This window comes from Lagenorhynchus albirostris, chromosome 2, assembly GCF_949774975.1.
Source record: "Lagenorhynchus albirostris chromosome 2, mLagAlb1.1, whole genome shotgun sequence".
NCBI lineage: Eukaryota > Metazoa > Chordata > Mammalia > Artiodactyla > Delphinidae > Lagenorhynchus > Lagenorhynchus albirostris.
The window spans coordinates 69,968,913-69,991,022 of record NC_083096.1 but is presented as its reverse complement, the minus strand read 5'-3'; the positions used below and the strand labels follow the sequence as shown (position 1 = coordinate 69,991,022).

The 22,110-nt window shown below is 44.6% G+C and overlaps 1 protein-coding gene across 2 annotated transcripts; it reads left to right on the top strand.

The window, feature by feature from the left end:
• The first annotated feature begins 1,954 nt into the window (after window positions 1-1,954).
• Window positions 1,955-22,088, top strand: LY9 (lymphocyte antigen 9). 2 transcript variants are annotated; one of them, XM_060142250.1, is made up of 10 exons: window positions 1,955-2,112; window positions 6,062-6,388; window positions 10,417-10,692; window positions 11,215-11,553; window positions 12,723-12,992; window positions 14,087-14,194; window positions 15,178-15,231; window positions 18,287-18,567; window positions 18,927-18,998; window positions 21,334-22,088. In XM_060142250.1, exons 1-10 carry the CDS (start codon window positions 1,989-1,991, stop codon window positions 21,400-21,402), a joined length of 1,920 nt encoding a protein of 639 aa, XP_059998233.1. In that variant the 5' UTR covers window positions 1,955-1,988; the 3' UTR covers window positions 21,403-22,088. The 2 variants fall into 2 exon arrangements, with proteins under 2 accessions (XP_059998233.1, XP_059998234.1); XM_060142251.1 differs by having other exon boundaries at window positions 12,723-13,028.
• The last annotated feature ends 22 nt before the right edge of the window (window positions 22,089-22,110 follow it).

The following is a 22,110-nucleotide window of genomic DNA, read 5'->3' as shown; positions in this document are numbered from 1 at the left end:
TGCCTCTGCTTAAAAACACTTGCTGGACCATCACTGCCTGTAGTCTTATGTCTTAGTCCATTTGGGCCACTATAACAAAAATACCATAGGCTGTGTTCCTTATAAACAAGAAATTCAGTTCTGGAGGCTGGGAAGTCGAGGATCAAGGCACCAGCAGGTTTGGCGTCTGGTGAGAGCCTGCTTCCTGGTTCACAGACAGCCATCTTCTCAAGGTGTCTTCACATGGCACAAGGGGTGAGGGAGCTCTCTGGGGTCTCTTGTATAAGGACACTAATCCCATTCTTGAGGGCTCCACCCTCAAGACCTCATCATCTCCCAAATATTCCACTACCTAAAACCATCGCATTTGGGATTAGACTTCAACATGTGAATGTTGGGGAGACACAAACATTTAGTCCATAGCTCCTAGGTTGTAAGACTCTCTATCTGAGCTGCGGCAACCGTTCCTGGCCCCATGTCCTGCAGTTCTCTCTAGGAAACCACATTCTAACCACAGGGCCAGTACTCGAGTGAGGTGAGAGAGGTGTCTAAAGCACAAATTTAAGGAGGGCTTCCCTCTCAGGATTGTACAGCATCAGCTCATGACCAGCCTCTGAAGAAGCTCTCCATGGGCAGAGGCCTGTTATCTTAATTGTCCCCCTCTCTCCCTCCTTCCTCCCAGACTTCTTGGGTTCAAATTCTCAGTAACTACAAAACTCAGAGCAAGCTACTTACTCTCCTTATACCTCAGTTTTCTCATCTATAGAGTGGAGATGATAAAAAAAATACCTATCTCATAAAGCTGTTGTGAGGACTAATGAGTTAATTTGTGTCAAGTTTTAGAAGAGGGCCTAGGACCCGAGAAGCACTCACTGAATGTTAGCTCAAACCACACACTCCACCATCCTGAAGTTTTCTAAGTCCTCTAATGTTATAGTCTAAGTAAACATATAAATCTCAAGATACAACAAGCTACAGCTTAACCAGCTATTACACTATCAATTAAAAGAAGTCAGCTTCCCAAGGCAAATAAAGGGAATTATGCTACCCCCCGCAACTTAATTCTCAACTCAGCCAGTTCTACAACCGTTACCTGCAACATCCATCCTCAGCACAATTTCCCTGGTGTTTTTTCAGGATTAATTCAAAGTCTTTCAGTTGCATTGACAGGAAGCCAACACAAACTGGCTTAAGCAAAATAGGGAATTTATTAGACCATTGTATTAGTTATCCATTGCTGTGTAACAAACTGCAAAACTTAGCAGCTTAAAACAATAAACATTTATTATCTCACAGCTTCTGTGGATCAAGAATCCAGGCACAGCCTAGCTGGGTGCCTCTGGCTCAGGGTCCCTCGTTAAGCTACAGTCAAGGTGTCAGCCAGGGCTGCAGTCACCTCAAGGCCCTCCTAGGGGAGGATCCACTTCCAGTTTCATTCCTGTGGCTCTTGGCAGGCCTCAGGTTCTCATCAACCATTGACCAGAGCCGATAGCTCCATGCTGGACGCTGGCTGGAGGCCTTCCTTATCTTGGAGGCCTGCAGTTCACAGCATAATACCTGGCTCCTCGCATGAGCTCAAGGAGGGATGGGGGTGGAGAAAGAGAGCCCAAGATGGAAGCCACATCCCATCCCTTCTGCCACATTCTGCTCACTAGAAGCAAGTCACAAAATCTATCCCACACTCAAGAAGAGGTGATTACACTAGGGCATGAATACCAGGAGGTAGAGATCTTTAAGCGGCATCTTCAGAACCAAGTTTAGAACCTAAGTCTCCTGAGGCTGAAGCAAGTGATACCCGCTATTGGTTTGCAAATCCCATGAAGGTTATTAATAGACTCGGGACCTGTACCCCAGCCTGAGCATGTGGGAGGAGTCCGTGGTGCTGGGTATAAACAACCCTCCCTGGGACACACACACACACACACACACACACACACACACTCACATGCAATTGCGGAAGCTGTGGTAAGTGTTTCCTCCTTCAGCGTGTTATCTGAAAACAGATCATCATGGCGAGCCCAGGGAGACAAACAGATGGCTGGGCTCTACAAACTCTCTCCAATAAGCCACCAGAGAGTCAGCCACACATATTCTCTCCCTGTCTATGGATCCCTCTCCTCTTCCTGCTCATGGGTAAGTCCACACTATGGCCACCGCCGCTTGCTACTGGTGTTCCTCTGAGGCTGGTCACGTTTCTGCTGGGGATTCTAACTGATAAAAGCAGGAAACTCTTCTCCTTTTGGTAATTATTCTGCAAGTTCCACCTTACTCTGAGCTCTGTATGTGTGTGTGTGAGTATGCATAGTTACACACCATGAATAGGTGACATTCTAGCCCCGGTCACAAATAACTCTGGGCTCAGACTCTATTCCTCTCACCCTCACATCTTCCTGCTAAGAAATACTGGGTGATGAGTTTGTTCCCTATACACTGTGGGTAAAACACACAGAGAGATACAGGGAACTTGTCCTGAGGGTAAGCCACCTGTCAATTTCCTAGGGAGGGATAGAACTGCTCGAGCTTCTTTCTACATCCTGCCTTGTTTATCACATGTATGGAGGCTTCATTAGGGATCTGGAGATGGTCTGGTTGCCCTCAGCTAGGTGGCTTCTATGTGAATATCCTTTCTCCCCACCATCCTACCTCCCCCTCAAGGCCCAAGTCCTGCTAGTTTCTGAGAAACATTTCTCAAGAGCACTTTCTATTTCATCTTTGCTCACCCCTCTCCAGTGGGCAGAGCTAACCCAGTACCCCAGGGTGTATCTCAACCACCTGGGACTGTGACAGTTACTATCTGTCTGGAATCCTTCTTCCTCACCAGGGATTCAGGGAGGATAATGCAGGTAGCACTAAGGACCTGACAGCAGTGAGGATAGAGGTGGGGATGGGCAGTGAGGAAAACTCTAGAAAACTCTTAGATGCATGTATGGGGGTAGAGGGAGCCTAGACCTCAAGGCTGAATTTTAGTTTGACCTCCCTTCACTTTTTTTGGCTGTGTTGGGTCTTCGTTGCTGTGTGCGGGCTTCTCATTGCTGTGGCTTCTCTTGCTGCAGAGCATGGGCTCTAGGGCGCATGGGTTTCAGTAGTTGTGGCGCAAGGGCTTAGTGGCTCTGTGGCATGTGGGATCTTCCCAGACCAGGGATTGAACCCGTGTCCCCTGCATTGGCAGGTGGATTCTTAACCACTGCACCACCAGGGAAGCCCCCTCTCTTCACTTTCTTTTTTTTTTTTTTTGCGGTACGCCGGCCTCTCACTGCTGTGGCCTCTCCCGTCACGGAGCACAGGCTCCAGACGCACAGGCTCAGCGAGCATGGCTCACGGGCCCAGCTGCTCCACGGCATGTGGGATCTTCCCGGACCGGGGCACGAACCCGTGTCCCCTGCATCGGCAGGCGGACTCTCAACCACTGCGCCACCAGGGAAGCCCCTTCACTTTCTATTTCATCTTTTCTCACCATAAAAACACAGGTGGCAGCAGGCTGTTTATATCCACACCCAGCTCTTGAGGTGCTTCTTGGTTATGTTGGATAAACCTGGAATTAGCCACATCCAACGACCTCCAAGCCTCAGGTGGTCAATGCAGGAAATTTCAAACAGTTCAGGGCAAAGAGACATCTCCCTCTGTCTGGTTCCACCAATTAGGGTTACCTCAAACCTCACTGTTTGGGTCTAGAAGGGAGTTTCCTTGAGGCTTTTGTGTTTCCAAGGAGTTGTTTCAGGAACCTAGGAGGCAGTAGGGTGAAAAGTTTTGGCCCCTCGCCCCCAGCTTCAGTACCAGGAATATTTGAAATTAAGTCCTTTCTCCATCATTTCTTAGGTGTGTGAGCCTCTATTTCTTAAGTGTATAATACAAATAATAAGATGTATTATGCAAGACTGTTTTATCAATAGAGATGGTATGTGTACAGTGCTTGGCACATAGTTGGTGGAAGCTATGTTTGTTATTATGATAATCACTGTTAAGTACATTATTCTCAGACACTATTCAAGAATGGGCAAGTCAAATTCAGTTATCACAATCTTTGAAGCCCTCTTTAATTATTTGTCAAATGATGTAGTTAAAAAATAAGATGGCTGGGCTTCCCTGGTGGCGCAGTGGTTGAGAGTCCGCCTGCCGATGCAGGGGACACGGGTTCGAGCCCCGGTCCGGGAAGATCCCACGTGCGGTGGAGCGACTGGGCCCGTGAGCCATGGCCGCTGAGCCTGCGCGTCCGGAGCCTGTGCTCCGCAACGGGAGAGGCCATAACAGTGAGAGGCCCACGTACCGCAAAAATAAAAAATAAAAAAAATAAGATGGCTGATACCTGGGGCTCCTGTCACTCTGCAGGGAGCTGTGTAACACTCTGCTACAATATGATCAGGACCACATCCTGCTCCTCCCACTGACAGTATGAGAGGCTTTGTTTATCGTTGATGTGAGGAGCGATGATGTCAAAACATGTTCATATGAGCCCAGCCAAGACCCAGCACCTCTGGGCTTCCAGGATGGGGTGGTCAGTGCTCTTGGCCTCTATACCCTGGGGCATCACATACATAGAATCTGGGCTCTGCAACTGACCAAACCTGTGATCTCAGGCAAGTGGCTTAAACTCTCTAAATTTCAGTTCCTTATCAGAAAAACAGGACTACTTATCAGATAATTTTGAGGATTAAGTGAAGTGATTTCTACAAAGTGCCTAATACACACATAGCAATCATAAGCAGTGTCTTCTGGATGAGAAGAGCTCTCTTTTAGGCAACCTCAAACCAACATCACTTCAGCTAAGCTTCTGTCTTCTGAATCTGCCCCCAGAGTCCACCTGAACTGACCCTTTCGTGTCCAGGGTTCCTAGTCCTGTGCCCTCCCTAGCTACCACGCCACAAGGTCCAAGCGCTCTGCTGATGGGGGTCTGGGCAGAGACCCCCTTGGCCTGCACCAATCTCTTCTCTGTGTCTACGGAACCCGTAACCTTTAGGCTTTCAGAACACACTTCAACCTTTTCCCATCCATCCAGGCTGTACTTTGGACACTCCTCTCTCTCTAACATTTTCTACATATTTTTCCACCCAGAATTCCTGGTGGAGTCTGGGTCCTGAACCCATCTGAGTTGGTCTAGGGTTTACAGAGCACTCTCTAGAGCCTCAGAAGTCCTGGAATCTGGGAATCCAGGTTGGGGTCACCCAGAGGATACTCACAGGACCTCTACAAGGAAATAAGCTGCTGTGGCCAAATGTCAGGCCTCTGGAGCCCTTAGTAACAATGGTTATCAGAGATCCGGGTCTTTCCTGAGATGAGGAAATCAGGTGTTGAATCAATGCTACCTACCTATTCCCAACCCCAAACCTTGCTCCCAAGCACAGACCAGATTTCCCTGGCCAAGCCAAAGTCAGGCTGAGATCCATGGGCAAAGAGGGAAAGGTAAGGTGATAATAGAGGCGAGAGATGCTCCTTTAATTCCCAATAGTTTATTATGAAAATTCTCAAACGTACAGAAAACTCGAAAGAATTTTGCAGTGAACACGCAGATACCTCCCAGCTCAGTTCTATCACTGGTGTTTTACTTTACTTCCTTTATCACACACCTATTCATCTATCCACCCTTTTAGCCATCCATCAATCCATCTTGTTTTTTTAAAGATGCTCCATATTTTTACTTCATTAGTTCTTTATGATTTACAGCAACCTGATTTTATTTCATCTCTACCACATTCCTGGAGGAAGATGGTACGGGTGTGAACATTTCTGTCTTACAGATGTGTAGACTGATTCTCAGAGAAATTTAGAAATTCGTTGAAAGCCACAATGCTAATTTCCCTGTAGGAATAGAAACCTATAAAGTCTGTTTTACTGATTATTGTAGCTACATTCCTGGGAGAGAATGTTTGGGAAGTGAATGAATGGATGAATGAGGTCCATTTGCTAAGCAATGGACCTAGAGGGAGGACAGCCAAAATATCATTTCATTTCTCAACATCTGGCATTTATTACCAATATGTGTTTATTGAATGAATGAATGCACACATGCATGAATAAATGAACAAACAAATGAACGCTGGCTTGAGGACTCCAGCTCCTCCTCCAAGTCCCTCTTTTTTCTCTGCAGGGCTAGGAGCCTCTGAAAAGGACTCAACACCAACAGTGGTGAAAGGGATTCTAGGGGGTTCGGTGATTCTGTCCCTGAACATTTCAGTAGACGCAGAAATTGAGCACATCACCTGGAGTGGTCCCCAACAAGCTTTGGCTTTAGCAGATGCAAGCGGAAAGATTATCTTAATAGACAAAAGCTACCAGGGGCGAATAAACGTCACCCAGGACAACTCCTTGTCTATCAACAAGCTGACTCTGAAAGATGCAGGATCCTACAAAGCCCAGATAAACCAAAAGAATTCTAAAGTCACCACAAGTGAGAAATTCACCCTGTCTGTCTATGGTGAGTTCCAGAGAGTGTCTGTGGGTTTTGACCTTTTATTTTTAAAAGCAGGGTTTCTCCCTCTCCAGGAATTAATCTCTCTAGGACAAAGAGAACTATCACATTGGTCCTTTTCCCCCAATTCCATAAATACAGATGTCAAGAGCGAAGAACAGCCAAAATGTGTTTAAGATCTATTTGGATTCTGTTTTCTGCCATGTGGATTCTCTCTCTGTGTTAATATCCTTTATCCATCCATCTGTATTAGCTTGCTAGAGCTGCCATAACAAAAGATCAGATTGGGTGGTTTAAACAACAAAAATTTATTTTCTCACAATTCTAGAGGGTAGAAGTCCAAGGTCAGGGTGTCAGCAAGTTTGATTTCTTCTGAGACTCATGCCTTGGCTTGCAGATGGCCACCTTCTTGATGTGTCCTCACATGGTCGTCCCTCTATCTGTGTTGTCTGTGTCTTAGTTTCCTCTTTTTACAAGGACACCAGTCATACTGGATTAAGGCCCACATTATAACCCCATTTTAACTTAATTATCTCTTTAAAATCTCTATCTCCAGATACAGTCACATTCTGAGGTAATAGGGATTATGAATTCAACATATGAATTTTGATTCAGCCCATAACACTCTGCCCTCTGGTCCCCCAGAACTCATGTCTTTCTCACAAAATACATTCACCTCATCTCGACAGCTCCCAAAGTCTTAACCCATTCCGACATCAAGTCCAAAGTCTTATCTAGATATCATCTAAATCATGTATAAGTGAGACTTGAGGTATAAGTCATCCTAGGCAAAATTCCTCTCCAGTTGTGAACCTTTGAAACCAGACAAGTTACCTGCTTTCATGATGGGACAGGCGCAACATAGACATTTGCATTCCAAAAGGGAGAAATCTGAAAGAAGAAATGGGTCACAGGTCCCAAACAAGTCTAAAACCTATTAGGGCAAATTCTATTTGATTTTTTTTTAATTTTTATTGGGGTAGTTATCTATTTTATATATAGTAGTGTGTATATGTCACACTACAAATGTCACAAATAGGTAGTTATCTATTTTATATATAGTAGTGTGTATATGTATATGGTTACCACCTGGTAACCATAAGTTTATTTTCTACATCTGTGACTCTATTTCTATTTTGTAGATAAGTTCATTTGTACCCTTTTTTTAGATTCCACATATGAGTGATGTCATATGATATTTGTCTTTCTCTGTCTGACTTACTTCACTCAGTATGACAATCTCTAGGTCCATCCATGTTGCTATAAATGGCATTATTTCATTCTTTTTTATGGCAGAGTAATATTCCATTGTATATATATGTACCACATCTTTTTTTTTTTGATGATGTATTTTCTTTTTTTTTTAATAAATTTTATTTATTTATATATTTATTTTTGGCTGCATTGGGTTTTTTGTTGCTGCATGTCAGCTTTCTCTAGTTGCAGCGAGCAGGGGCCACTCTTCATTGTGGCGCGCGGGCTTCTCATTGCGGTGGCTTCTCTTGTTGTGGAGCATGGGCTCTAGGCGTGCGGGCTGAGTAGTTGTGGTGCACGGGCTTAGTTGCTCCATGGCATGTGGGATCTTCCCGGACCAGGGCTCAAACCCGTATCCCCTGCATTGGCAGGTGGATTCTTAACAATTGCGCCACTAGGGAAGTCTCCACATCTTCTTAGATCTGAGAATAATCCCCTTTGGCTCTATGATTTATCCTCCTGGTCCACTGGGGTGGCAACCACACCTCCTTGGCCCTGGGCCCTGGCCAGCAGCCCTGCCCCCTGGAACCAAGGAGGAAACCACGCCACCAATGGCCCCTGGGCCTATGACCTTTAGGCCTGTGGTGCCAGTGGCAGACCTGTCGACCCCTGAACTGCCCTTGGGGTCATTCTTCCCTTTTCTTGAAGGATAAAGCATGGTCTCAGCTGGACATCTCTATTGGCTTATCCTGTAAAATCCCCGAAATCTGACAGCCTTCCTTCATTTTGTCCCATCTGTGTCCCTTCAGTCCAAGGTGGCAGAATTTCTACTGAAATGGTTGACTGGATCCTTGAATTACACCATTGTCTATCCATACTCTCAGTGTTTTCCCCAGACACAAATTCTCATTTTTTGCTCTATAGATAGGCTGAGAATTTTCCAAATCTTTAAATTCTGCTTTCTTCTTGCTTAACAATTCCTTCCTCGATTTATCTTTCTTCTCTCACATTTTACTACAAGCAAAAGGACAAAACAGGCAGTGCCCTCAATGCTTTGCTTGGAGATCTCCTTAACTAAATACCCAGTTCATCACTTAAATGTTCTGCTTTCTACAATACACTAGAACATAATTTGTCTAAGTTCTTTGCCACTTTATAAGTATCACCTTTCCTCCAATAACAGGCTCTTCATTTTCAACTATTACCTTACCAGCCACACGTTTAATGTTTATATTTCTATCAATGTTATATTGACAATAATATGTCTATCTCTGAGATAATAGAAATTTTCTTTACAGATCTCTTCTTTTCTTTCTGAGCTCTTACCAGAATCACATTTAACATCCATATTTCTATGAACTGTCTCTTGAAGACAATCTAGGCTTTTTCTAACATGCACCTTAAAACTCTTCCAGCCTCTATCAGTTAACCAGTTCCAAAGCCACTTCAATATTTTGGGGTATTCATTATAGCAGCACCCCAGTTCTGGTGCCAAAATCTGTGTTGGTTTGCTAGGGTTGCGATAACAAAATAGCACAGACTGAGTAACTTAAACCACAGAGATTTATTTTCTCACAAATCTGGGGCTGGTCATGAGGCCTTCTTCTGAGGCCTCTTTCCCTGGCTTGCATACGGCCACCTTCTTTCCCTATGTCCTCATATGGTTGTCTCTCTGTCTGTGTTGTCTCTGTCCTAATCTCCTCGTCTTATAAGGACACCAGACATGTTGGATTAGGGACCATCCTAATGACCCTATTTTAAAATAATTACCTCCGTTTCCAAATACAGTCTTATATCCAAATACAATCACACTCTGAGGTACTTGGGGTTAGAATTTCAGCATACGAACTTTGTGGGGACAGAATTTAGCCTATAACACCGTGTTTCTATTGGATTGTTTGACCTTTCTGATTGATTTTTTAGGGATATATTAAAGAAATGGAAATCTATGCAGTTAACAGAAATAGAATGAATCAACTTAATATGTACTAACATACAACAATTTCCCAGATATATCATTAAAATTTTTAAAAGCTTAAGGACAATATGTACAGCGTGCTATTATATATATGTGTCTACAACTAGAATATCTCTGGAAAGATCAACAAGAATCTCATAACAGTAATTGCCTCCAGGAACAATAATTCCTGGGGAGAGGAACTAGGTGGCTGGGGCAAGAAAGCTTGTTTCTTTGTGTGTGCATATGTACCTTTTTGTATCTTTGCAATTTCAATTTTATGTATGTATTGCCTATTCAAAAAAGAAAATGAACTTACACACACACACACACACACACACACACACACACACACAGGCTGTGAACAGAGGAGATGGAACAAAAGGAAAGGAGAGGACCAGGAAGAAAGTCTGGAAGCACAGTGGGTCCCAAATCTAGACCAAAAGACAAGGGCAACTCAAATTATAGAGGCAGAGCTTCCAAATCTCCCGTGTTTGAGGCTGGCTCATTCATCCATTTATTTACCAAACATTCATGAGTGTCTTTCATGGACCAAGCAGATGTTAGATGTTCAGACACAGACACTGGCTCTGTCCTCAAGGAATTCACTAACTGGTGGGGGAGAGAGAGAATAATCAGACTATTGTCGTGTTGAGTCTCGGTGATAACAGCTGTAGAGGATACTACAGAAGCACTGAGGAAAGGCAATCAACCTAGCTTGCATGGGATACAAAGACGAAAAAAAAAAACTTGCCACTGGAACAGATAATGCTGGCCTCTTCCTTTGGCCCCCAGCTCTTCTACCAACACCATATTTTTCCCTTAGCCCTTTCCTGCTGGGGAAGCAGTCTGAATAGTCTTCCTATTGCCCTTGTTCCTGCAGAACAGCTGCAGGAGCCCCGAGTCACCATGAAGTCTGTGAACATGTCTGAGAACGCCTCCTGTAACATCACCCTTGTATGCTCCGTGAAGGGGGCAGGGGAAGATGTTCAGTACTACTGGACTTCGAGGGATCCCCATGCTTCTGAATCCTGGGGGGGGCCTAGTCTCACCATCTCTTGGTTGCCCTGTGACCCAAACCTGCCATACATCTGCAGAGCCAAGAACCCCGTCAGCCAGAGCAGCTCCCGCCCTGTCCATGCCTGGCAGTTCTGTACAGGTAACTGGCTCCACTGAGGCCCTCCAGGGGATTCCAGAAACAGTCTAAGCAGCTACAGAGTCTAAATCCCAGGATTCTGGCAGGACACAGATGAGGTAGGGAGGTAAGAGAACAGGCCCGAAAATCCCTTTTTCTCTACCCTCAGGAGCCTGAGAGAGACTGGTAGGGGACTTGGGAACTCCCAGGGCACTCTGAAACTCCAAGGGTCTATAACACAAGAGAGGGAAAGAGAGTATGGATGCAGAAATCCAGATTGCTCTTTGCTTGGGTAGGGGTGTCTCCTAGGGTGTCCTTAGAAGGGCAGAGAGGGCAGGATAGGACTGGGTATGCAATAGGCAGAGCCAGGTGCATACCTGTGCATGACAAGTGGTCATGGGAAAGCAGCAGGGATGCCTCATCAGAGAAAGGGGGAAGGAGGCCTGGGCAGGAGGGTGTATCAGGCTATAGTCCCCTTCAGGCAGGCTGAGGGTCAAGGGATCGAGACCAGTGGCTGAAACTGCAATGTCTCACCTCTGGCTACAGATCTAGGAGCTTCCAGAGGAAGACCAATGGGGGAGACAGTGGCGGGGATCCTGGGGGAATCCATCACCCTGTCCCTGGCGCTCCCGGACAGTCAGCACATAGACAACGTTGTCTGGATGTTTAACACCTCTATTATCAGCAAAGAGCGGGGAGAAGAAGCAACAGCCAATCAATTCATTAAGTTCAAGGACCCAAATCAGAGCACGGTGTGGGTCTCCAGCCAGGACTACTCCCTAAAGATTGGCCAGTTGAAGATGGAGGACGCCGGCCCCTACCACGCCTATGTGTGCTCAAACGCCAGAGTTGCCAGCACAAAACATATCAACCTGAGCATCTACCGTAAGTTTCTGAGTAGAGCGCCCATCATTCGATTCATTCCCTGAAAGCTTTCTCCTCTTTGCTGCCTAGCCTACCTCCCTCCTCCTACAAAATGCCTCAGACCCACAGGACAGCTACTGAGTTCACACCAGTACGTTCACAGGAGGACAATACAATCAGCAGCTGAGCAAATTCCCCTAGCCCAGGCCCCCTTCTTCTAGGCTTCCAGTTAAGCCTCAATCAACCAACTTCTGGTACTTGCCCTGTCCTCCTGCATTGATTATTGGGTGGGACAAGGAACTCTCCAACCTGTATTTTTATAGAACATTATCATTTTGCATAAAGGCAGAGCTGGCTGGGTAAAATCATAGAAGACTGAGGAGAAAGCCTTTATTGTCCTGTGACCTCCAAGAGCTTGGAAGGCTACTTGGCTTCCTTGAGTGTGAGGGAAAGAACTCAGAGTCTTCCTCCTCAGCCCTGTGCTTCACAGGAGCTTAGCTGGACGGTTTGTATAATTTAAATTTGCCAGCTCCTTCACCTCTACCATTCAGACATGGTCAACCTATCCCCTGCCTGGGCATGTTGGTGTCTCAGTACATGAGAAAAGAGTCACTGTCCATGGTCCTGTTAAAATATGTAAGTCAGCTAGTTCACTTCTATTGCCTACTGTGACTCAGGTATCAAAGAACCAGGAAGACGATCCAGCAAAAAGAATAAGAAATTGGGAACAAAGAGTGCCAGTCTTACGCTGCTTTTAAAATTGTTAACATTTATTAAGTGCTTACTCTGTGACAGTGCTGTGCTCACCTCTCCATATTCCTTATCTCACGTAAGGAAACAAATTAGATGATGGGACCTCAAAATGTAAGCCTTGAAGGGCCTCAGTGTACTTGGAAGTGTTGTGCTTATTTGTGTTGATTGGTTTGCTTGTTCTTCACAGTATACTGTATAGAATGATGGGGTATCTTTTTTCACTTTTCATTAACCCCTCTATTTCCAAGGACCAAAGATGAGTAAAGTGATGAGTCTGAGATTTTAGATCTATCCAAGAAAAGTCCAGGTGCACTCCTGGAGGCACCTTCCCAGCCCTAAGGCAGTGTCAACCCACAACTTCATGAATATATTTTGAATGGTAACTGCCCAGGGTGCAGGCGTGACTCCACATCTGGTTTGTCTTTCTCCTCACATAGGGAGGCTGAGGAAGCCAAAAGTCACCAGGAGCCTCGGGCTCACAGAGGACGGCGTCTGCAGGATCAGCCTGACATGCTCAGTGGAGGACAGTGGACACAATGTGACATACAGATGGAGCCCCCTACAGAAAGGAGCTGTTGTGTCCCAAGGGGGAGCTCACCTCAGCGTCTCCTGGAGAAGTGGAGAAAAACACCCCAGTTTCACATGCAGAGCCAGCAATCCTGTCAGCAACAGCTCCCAGCAGTTTCTTTCTAGGGACCTCTGTCCAGGTTGCTTTCCTGTTCAGCCAGACCTCAGAGCCTTACGTCCGTGGACCCAAGAGTTTTCATTCTGAGTGGTTCTTTATAAAGTGCAGTGAGGGAGTGTGAGTGAGAGTCTTTAGAGCAGCACATTCCAATAGAAATATAATGAAATTATAATAGGTAATTTAAATTTTTAATAGTCATATTAGAAAAAGCAAAAAGAAACAGGTAAAATTAATTTTAATCATATATTTTATTTAACTCAATATATCCAAACTATCATCAATTCAACATGTAGTCAATACAAAGAATTATTCACGACAAAATTTGCATTTCAGTTTGTACTATTGAAATTGTATATTGAAATCCAGTATGTACTTTACACTTACAGCACACCTTAATTCAGATGCTGAATTCTCATGGGCAGTAGTTGATCTGTATTCAGATTTCATAAAATTTGCAGTTGAAAAAATATATTTATATCTGAGTTGTTCCAAATATACTTATCAGTTTTTCAATAAGGAATAGAGTAGCTGATTTTTAATTTAAATTTTAATTAATTAAAATTAAATAGACAATTTAATTCCTCAGTCATACTAACCAAGGTCACACAGCAGAAGCGGGATTGAGGCTCTGAGTTCTGTGCTCTGCTCTTCCCTAGAGAGAAGTAGAAAAAAAGGAAGGTCTACCCAGGATGTGAAAATGCTGGGTCAGGCTGTGTCTGGCAAGTGGTTTTAGAGCCCCGATCAATAGTAATCTGGATTCACTTTCTAGAACTGTCCTTATGCCATTTATAGAGAGAGGCAGTGTAGTGTGATGGATAAGGGTGTTTTAGGATCTGACAGCCTGCCTTCAAATCCCAGCTCAGGTACTTAAAACTCTGTGACACTGGGCAAGCAATAAACCTCTCTACCCAGGGACAGTGTCTGCCTTACTGCTATAATTTCTTGCCTGGAATATGACTGCTCAATAAATAGCTGTAGAATGAATGAATGAAAAGGAATATTTCCTGCAATAGTATGGGATTTTAAGAGGCAGGTAGGATGGCCTTTATGTTTTGTCCTTTGCTTGCCCCAACTCCCTTGTTATTTATATTGATATCACTCAGTTCCTCTTCACAGGACCTGAGAGAAGGACAGCACTTTGGTCTGGGATCTCCCTGATGGTTCTTTTCACCTTTCTGTGCTTTGGGATCTCTGGCTGGTGCTTTTGGAAGAAAAAAGGACGATGTGAGTTTCTGAGATCAATGATATCTGCCAGTACGAGGCCATTTCCCTAGGACCTCTGGAGACTTCTTTGTCCTCTCATAATTCCCTCCTACCCCTTCTCTCCCAAGACCTCATTTCTTCTCAGAATGATAGGGGAGGAGTGTCAGCTGGGACTCTTTAGTTGCAAATAATTGAAACCCAACTCAAACTAGCTTAGACAAGAAAGGGTGGGGAGAGGTGCAAGGGGACTGGTTTATTATTTGGAGACTCACATAATCAGTCTATGGGCAAGGAAGAGAAGAGCTGGCCTAGTGACAAATGTCACCAGAGACTCAAAAGCCACCAGAGCTCTCATCCCTATTTTTCCCTATAAGCCAGCTTAACTCTCTTAATACAGCCAGCTGAAGGGAAGGGGTGGGGGTGGAATGTACCAAAACACAGCAACTGGTAGCTCCAGACTCACACATACTAGTAGTTCTGACACCAAGAATGGGAAAAAGATGTTTCCCCTCCAACTCGAATTTGAAGAACCTCAGAAATCTCTCTGATTGGCTCAGCTTTAGGTCATGTGACCATTGCTTGGACTAATCACTGTGGGCAATGGAATTAGTGTTTGTGATTGGTAGCTCCTTCTAGAATGTCAGTATTGAAGTGGGAATGGAGTAGTTCCCAGAAAGAACAGATTGGTTAGAATGTATAGGGTCCCTGGAAGAATTACTGTGAGCCAGCAAACCAACCTGATGAGTGGCTACCACAGAGGGGTTAGAGCTCTCCCTTCCAGAGAGATGGCAGGAAACTCCAGAGAATTCTCCTCAGCTGAAGATGACCCTAGACTCTGGCCAACATTTCCCATGGGCTTGTGCTCACATCAGGGTTCACTCTCCTCCCTAAAGCCTTTTCCCTATGTCCTCAGAAATCTCTCTCTCTCTCCTTTGACTCTCACAGAATCAGACTCTCTCCCCTCACAGCCCTAATGATAATCCTTCTCTAACTTGATTTCTCAGGTTCAGCCCCAGCCTTCAGATCCAGTCAAGTTGAGGCTCCAGCTGACACACCAGGTAATATATCACCAGTGACACAGGCTATGGGGTTCCCAGGCCAGATGGAAGCTCCAGAGTGTGGCTACTCAATGTGTGACCAGCAACGTGGGTACACCCAAGGGCTTGTTAGAAACGCAATTCTCGGGCACCACCCCAGAATACTGAACACGAATCTGCATTTTAACAAGATCTGTAGGTGAATCGTATGCCTGTTAAAGTCTGAGAAGCGGCATGCTAAAGGAAGGTGGTTTGGAGAACAAAAGCCACAACCAGACTGAACTCCTGAAAGATGGTAACCAGAGCTAGGAGAACTAGTCCTTCCTCCGGGGTCTCTAGGATTCCTCAGGTATTGACTGCCATCACTGGAATGTGTCCCGTGATGAGCATGAATTTACTGTCTCCACTCCAAGAATGGAGAAACAAAGACCAGATGAAACAGTGTATCTGTGACTGAAGCAAAATTAAAAGTTAGTTGAAATTAAAACTCATAAGACTGTTTAGATACCTATTACCCATAAGTATTACTGAGGCAGTGGTTTTCCAATTTTCGAAAAAGCTAAGGAATGCTTTCTTCAAACAAAATATTATGCAACACCCCCAAATCACAATGCACGTAAAAGTGGAGCTGTTCTGATGAGTGTTGGGGTGGAGAGCTGAGATGCCTGTTCCTTATTCTCCCAGTCCCAAATCTCAGTGTCCTAAATTACCACCTTGAACTCTGAAGCTCTGGAGTTCTAAGGAATCTCCAAACTCTGGCCACTCAGTCAAACCCTGCTTTAAAAACCCCTATGTCACCTCTCATGGAGGGGATGCCCCAAGGAGAGGGAATAGGAGGAGGGAATGTGTGGGGGAGCCAGGGGCTCAGAAATCCAACATTGCAGCCTTTTCTGATGGGAAAGTGTAACCAAGAAAAAGGGGGCATGAAATGGAAATGAGGTTAGACTTTGGAGATTCCCACCAGCTTCCTCCTTAGAGCTGGCAGAACAGACCCTGGTCTCCCCTAGCCTGAACCCTCCTTCCTTGGCACCCTGGGCACAGGAGGAGGAATAAAAAAGTTTTGGGGATACCACTGTCATCCCTGTCCCTCCTCCCTCCCCCAGCACCTCTCCTCAGTGCCCAAGGTCTGCTTCTTTTATTTCTCCACTATCTCTCCAGAGTTTCCTCTTTGGAGACTCTGCCACTGCCTGAGTTCATGCTGTCATCAATTTTTTGTTTTATGAAACAGGTTCGTTTTTTAATTGAAAAGTCACATATTCACATGGTATAAATTAAAAATAATCTCCTTCTAAATCCCAATCTCCAGCTCTCCCTGAAGAGACCTCCATTGTTAAGATATATGTATGTCTAAATCCTTTCAGAGCATTTTAATGCATTAACAAGCCATATATTCTTCCTTTGGTTACCCATATGGGAGCCATCTATAACATTTTTCTGAACCTGCTTTTTTAACTTAACAGTAGATCCTAGCAATATTAGCATACGTAGATTAAGACTGACTCCCATTTATTCCATTCTACAGATGTACCTTAATTTATTTAACAAGTCCTTATTAACAGACATTCCCATTCCTTGTAACTTCTTCCCTGAAATATTGTTAATAGTTTCCTAACTGGCCATTCCTGCTCCAGAACTCTTCCTTTCTATCACTTCTGCTCCCCCTTTGAAAAGCTTAATTCTGCCTGCTCTAAAACCATCAATGGCTCCTCATGGCTTTGTCTGTTACTCAAAAGGCAAGATAATCTAGTGGTCATGTGTATGAGTCCTGAGGTCAGATAATCCTGTTTTTCTATCCTAGCTCTCCTCCTTTTCAGTGATCTCGGGCAATTCAGTCTCTAAGCCTTAGTTTCCTTACTTTGCAGAATGAAGGCACCAACCTCTCCGTTGTTGTGAGGACTACGTGGGGCAGCACCCACAGTATGCACTCAATAGGTGATGACTATGATTATTGCTCAGTATTGGTCCAGGACACCTTTTGTCTACGTTTTTCCTACACAAAGTGCATAGGGGGCAATATTGAGTAGCAGTTAAGAACACCAGGGACCAGATTACCTGCATTCAGATCCTGACCCTCCCACTTACTTGGGCAAATATTCAACATTTATGTGCTCCAGTTTCCTCATCTGTGAAACATAAATAAGAATAGTTATCGTCTAGGCTTCATGTGGTTTTATGCAGGTTAAATGAATTTATTCATGAAAAACATTTAGAAGAGTGACTGGCACATAGTAGGCACTTAATAAATGTGAACCATTATTATTCTACACTTAGATAGAATGGGTTGCTTGATATGTCCCGAAGGCAGTAGACATCCACCCAGGTATTCATAGCAGGCACCCATTCTGATTGTCCTATGCCCAAACCATTGTGGTTGTTAAATATTTTAAGTATCAACCTTTCCCAAAAGAGAGGGTGCCTCAGGTTTCATGCCTGCCTTTAATCATGCTGTTCTTTCCACCAAGAACACACTGTCATTCAACAAAGTCCTGCCCCAATGTCAAGGCCTACCTTAATTCTGCCACTTCACAAGTTCTTCTCTGCTTCCTAACCAGAGACCATCTCCTCTCACTTCTGCACTTTCCTCATACTTTTCCTATGACACAGTTGGCCTTACATTATTGATTTATGTAGAGATCTGTAGAGAGTTGATTTATGTAGAGATCTGACCCCCAGGTAGACAGTGTACTCCTTCAAGACCGGGTCTAACTCACCTTTGTGTTTCCCCAGAGTACCTGTCATGGCAGTTAGGATGGTTTATTCAACGGGGCCAGTCCTGCTCACTGAGAGCTCCTAAGTCCATCACATATCACACTCAATGAATGCTTATCAAATGAATGAATAAATGAATGCTTGAAAGGAAGAAGGAAGGGGTAATGGAATGGAGTCCTGTGAGGGGAGACAGGAAAACACCTTCTCCTCCAGTTCTCTAGGCCTCATCTGGGGTTAGGAGTCAGAGCAGCTTGGATCCTCACACAAAGCAAGAGAGAGAAGGGGGCTGGTACATACTTTACCAACCCTGCACAATGTGTTCCAGAGCCCACTGCTGACCACACAGTATGCTCCATGCTCTCCCAAGGGTATGAGAAGGTGGACACTTTCCCTAAGACCGCCAGGCACGTCTCCGACAGCAGCTCTGACAGCAATGGGACAACTGAGGAGGATGAGGAGAGGACAGAGATGCACCAGCCCGTCAATGGAAGAGACCAGGTGTGTGATTTGGTCACTCAGGAGGACGCTGGACATGACTCGGACTCTGAGGGGCAAGCAGAGTATTATCTCGTCACTCCAGATGACACGACACCGGCGCTTTCGATTGAAGGGGAAACTGTGTATACACAGGTGTTCCTTGACTTTCAGGTGAGCTCTTTTGATCAGTACACCTTCCCTCCCCCTCCCCATTCTAGGACCATCCAGTAACCTGAAAGACTAATCTCTCCAAACTGGGGGACAGGACCAGCGGTGCAAGGGCAGAGAATTGTGATTCTATCCATGTTTACCAACCTTGGGGTCCCTTGATATAAAGGAACTTCGCTCCCATTCTTGGGCCGTAAATAAGGGAGGTGCTGGGAAACCAGAGGCACTGTTTCCACTGCACTAAGGCAGTTCCCACCCTCTATGTGTAATCAGAACCTGGTGGGGTGCGAGTTGAGGGCGAATCTCTGGAAAGCTCTCCCTCGTCTGGTGATTATGGATATCCTGGTGCTGGTCTGTTACAGGGACAGACCCCAGTTCCTCAGAAGAAAGAGAAGTCAGCCACAATCTACTGCTCTATACAGAAACCTCAGAAGGTAAGAACAATTTTCTCTGTATCCTAAGGCCCATAAAGTGAGGAAATATTGCCCAGACCATTTTAAATGAAAGCAGAGGAGCTCAAGTTCCACTCACTGTGTGCCCCCCTGACACACTCCATGGTGCATAGAGATACTGAAACAAATATTCCTGATTTACATCTGTGTGGCCAAAAGCTGAACATTTCTAATTAATTTAATGATATCTTATATTGATTAATCTTAACACTATCAGAATAACAGTCTGTAAACCCAAACACTGTATGGTCCATGTATGTTTCTAAATCTATCTCTAATTCATCAAAATGGCAACTTCCCAAAACAATTGGAAATTAGCCAACAGTCTAATGCCAAGATTTTTTGGAATATGTGCTATTAACTACAGCACATTGGTTTCATTAGAGTGTTAAGACATCCCTTAAGCATAGAATTTCCCATTAATAATAAGTTTATATAAAGTTTTACAGTCAAAACATTAGCAAACATATTCTCATCTGATCCTTAAAACAACTCTACAAGTGTGCTGTCATCCAAACTTTATAGCCAGAGAAGTTGAGATTCAGGAAATTAAATTTGCCTAAGTTCACACAGATAGTGGTTGGAATTTCAATATTAAAAACCACAAGGAGTTTTTTTTTTTTTTTTTTTTTTTTTTTTCGGTACGCGGGCCTCTCACTGTTGTGGCCTCTCCCGTTGCGGAGCACAGGCTCCGGACGCGCAGGCTCAGCGGCCATGGCTCACGGGCCCAGCCGCTCCGCGGCACGTGGGATCTTCCCAGACCAGGGCACGAACCCGTGTCCCCTGCATCGGCAGGCGGACTCTCAACCACTGCGCCACCAGGGAAGCCCAGGAGTTTTTAAATAACCCTGAAAAGTCTTCAACAATTAACCTTGATCTGAATCTGGCTGTCCACTCCACTTTCACTTTCCTGGAAATATTGGGTCCATTCATACTTTTGCTTTCAAGTCTCCCCCAGAATTTCCTCCCTGTAATATGTGCGAACAAGATTTTTTTTTTAACTCTCAAAGTTTTTCAATTATGCTACTTCTCTGTGATTGATGAATCAATCAGTAGATATGTATTGAATACCTTTTGTTTGCCCAGAACTGGGCTGAGTGCCATGGGGATTCGAATATGTTTAAGGCGCCACTTTTGACTTTGAAGACTTGTTATCTATCTTTGATGTAGGAGAGTTGGATTGATTTAGTCACCTGAAAGATGAGAGAAAATACTCTACGTGACTACTTATTATGTGTGCAGTTCCCAAGGGTTTTTCGGACGTTGGAAATGGTAGACAGCACCGCATGGAGGTAGCCAGGAAAGGCTTCCTGAAAAAAATAATTTGGATGAGGTCTTAAAAGATGGATAGAATTTGCTCAGTAGACGCTTGTGCAAATACACAGTTTGGTTCAACCATCTCTGCCTCATGTCCTGATTTCTAGAGCATGGCCTAATGCCTAGCCAGCTAGGAACTTTATCTTTGTCCTCAAGGCCAAATCTGTACTGTTCACTACGCTCACTGAAGCTGCTTGGGCCTGGCCCTTTGCGTTTGGGTCAATACTGGTCAATCTTAAAGTCATGGACAGCAGTCCCTGCTCTGAGTTTCAGAATGGTCATGTGACACCCCCCCCCACCTTGTCTGGTCAGTCCTGCATGACTCCCACACCACTCCAGGAACTCAAGACCCCTAAAACCACCTTCACCCACAATATAAGTGGAAATCAGTGCATTTCCTCAGCCAAACTCTAGAAAGAATTTATTCCTTGCCCTCAGAATTTTCAGGACCAGGAATTCTGGTTCTGGGTCTCCTAAGGTCATTATTTCCCACTTGATCAGGAAATTCTCAAACCTACTTTAGTTATTTTCGGACACTTGTCTCTGCATGATATCTCAAAGAAGGTTTGTGCTATTTCCAAGCTATTGATGATACTTAACCTCCTTTCTGCATCAGCTCAAGTCTCATCTTCTCTTTAGAGCTTTTCCTGAACACTGTCAGACAAGGGAGCCTCAGATCCCTTGGAATATGAAGGTCTAATGGTTTGGACTATTACTTTGGAACTTAGCCTCTATCACCTGAATTATCTTTATATAAATGTCTGCATTGTTTCTCTCGCTAGGGTAGAGACTGGGATCATTAGACTGTAGCTTCCTGGGAGCAAGGCCTTTTATTGTCATTTTGGAACACCCTCAATTTGCTGCACTAAACTGTCTCATATCTCCCTTCCAAAGAGCCTAGCGCATGGCCCTCACCATTAGGAGATGCTCCGTAAATGCTTGTCATCAGCTTGGATAATTGCCTTATTAACCATATTATTGTGTGTCTTTTGGCTCACAGGTGGTACCAGCACCGCAACAGAATGATCTTGAGTCTCCTGAAATATCTACCTATGAAAATGTCCCCTGAAATGCAGCTGCCTTCCTGCATGAGGTTGGAGCACTGGACCTAACAGGGTCTGGGGCTCCCGCAGGCAGAAGCACTTCAGAATTTCCTTCAGGGTCCCAGCGATGCCTGGATTTGTGGCTCCCCCTTCCTCTCACCCCCATGACTTCCCAAACCCATTAGCAGGTCAGACAACTTCTGGGCTCCATTTGTCTCCTTGCATGCTCATACTGTTTCTGCCTCTCAGCTCAGATGCACACCTCAGAACTCTGCCAAAGCTTGTCATGTTGTTGAAGGGGACCTGGACCTTCACATGTTCCTCTAAAGAGCTGCTAAGATAAATCCAACAGATACTCTCACTTACAGACACAAAGATCTAGGTGAAATCATGACCACAGTAGTATTTTTTTAAATAAAAGGCTACAAATAACCTAAGTGCCCATTTAGTAGGAATCTGGTTCAGCACGTGAAAGTATACCCATGCGATGGCAAAACCTGCCACTTCTGTAAAGAAAAGAAAGGAAAGACTAATATGTGCTAATATAGAATGAGCTCTAAGATACATTGTTAATGGAAAGAACAAAGTCTTGGACAGTGTGTATCATATGCTACCAGTCGGATAAAAAAAATAACTGTATGTTTATATAGGTAAAGAAAAGTTCTGAAAGGAAATACAAAGATCTTATCAGTGGCTGCCTCTGTGGAGGGAACTAGACTGGCTTGGGGATTTTT

What these genes read in the sequence shown, in the direction of transcription:
- LY9 (XM_060142251.1), top strand. Translation starts at nt 1,989, where the DNA reads ATGGCGAGCCCAGGGAGACAAACAGATGGCTGGGCTCTACAAACTCTC. An exon ending in GCCAGACCTCAGAGCCTTAC is followed by an intron (nt 13,029 to 14,086) that starts GTCCGTGGACCC and finishes TCCTCTTCACAG; the next exon opens with GACCTGAGAGAAGGACAGCA. An exon ending in AGGTGTTCCTTGACTTTCAG is followed by an intron (nt 18,568 to 18,926) that starts GTGAGCTCTTTT and finishes GGTCTGTTACAG; the next exon opens with GGACAGACCCCAGTTCCTCA.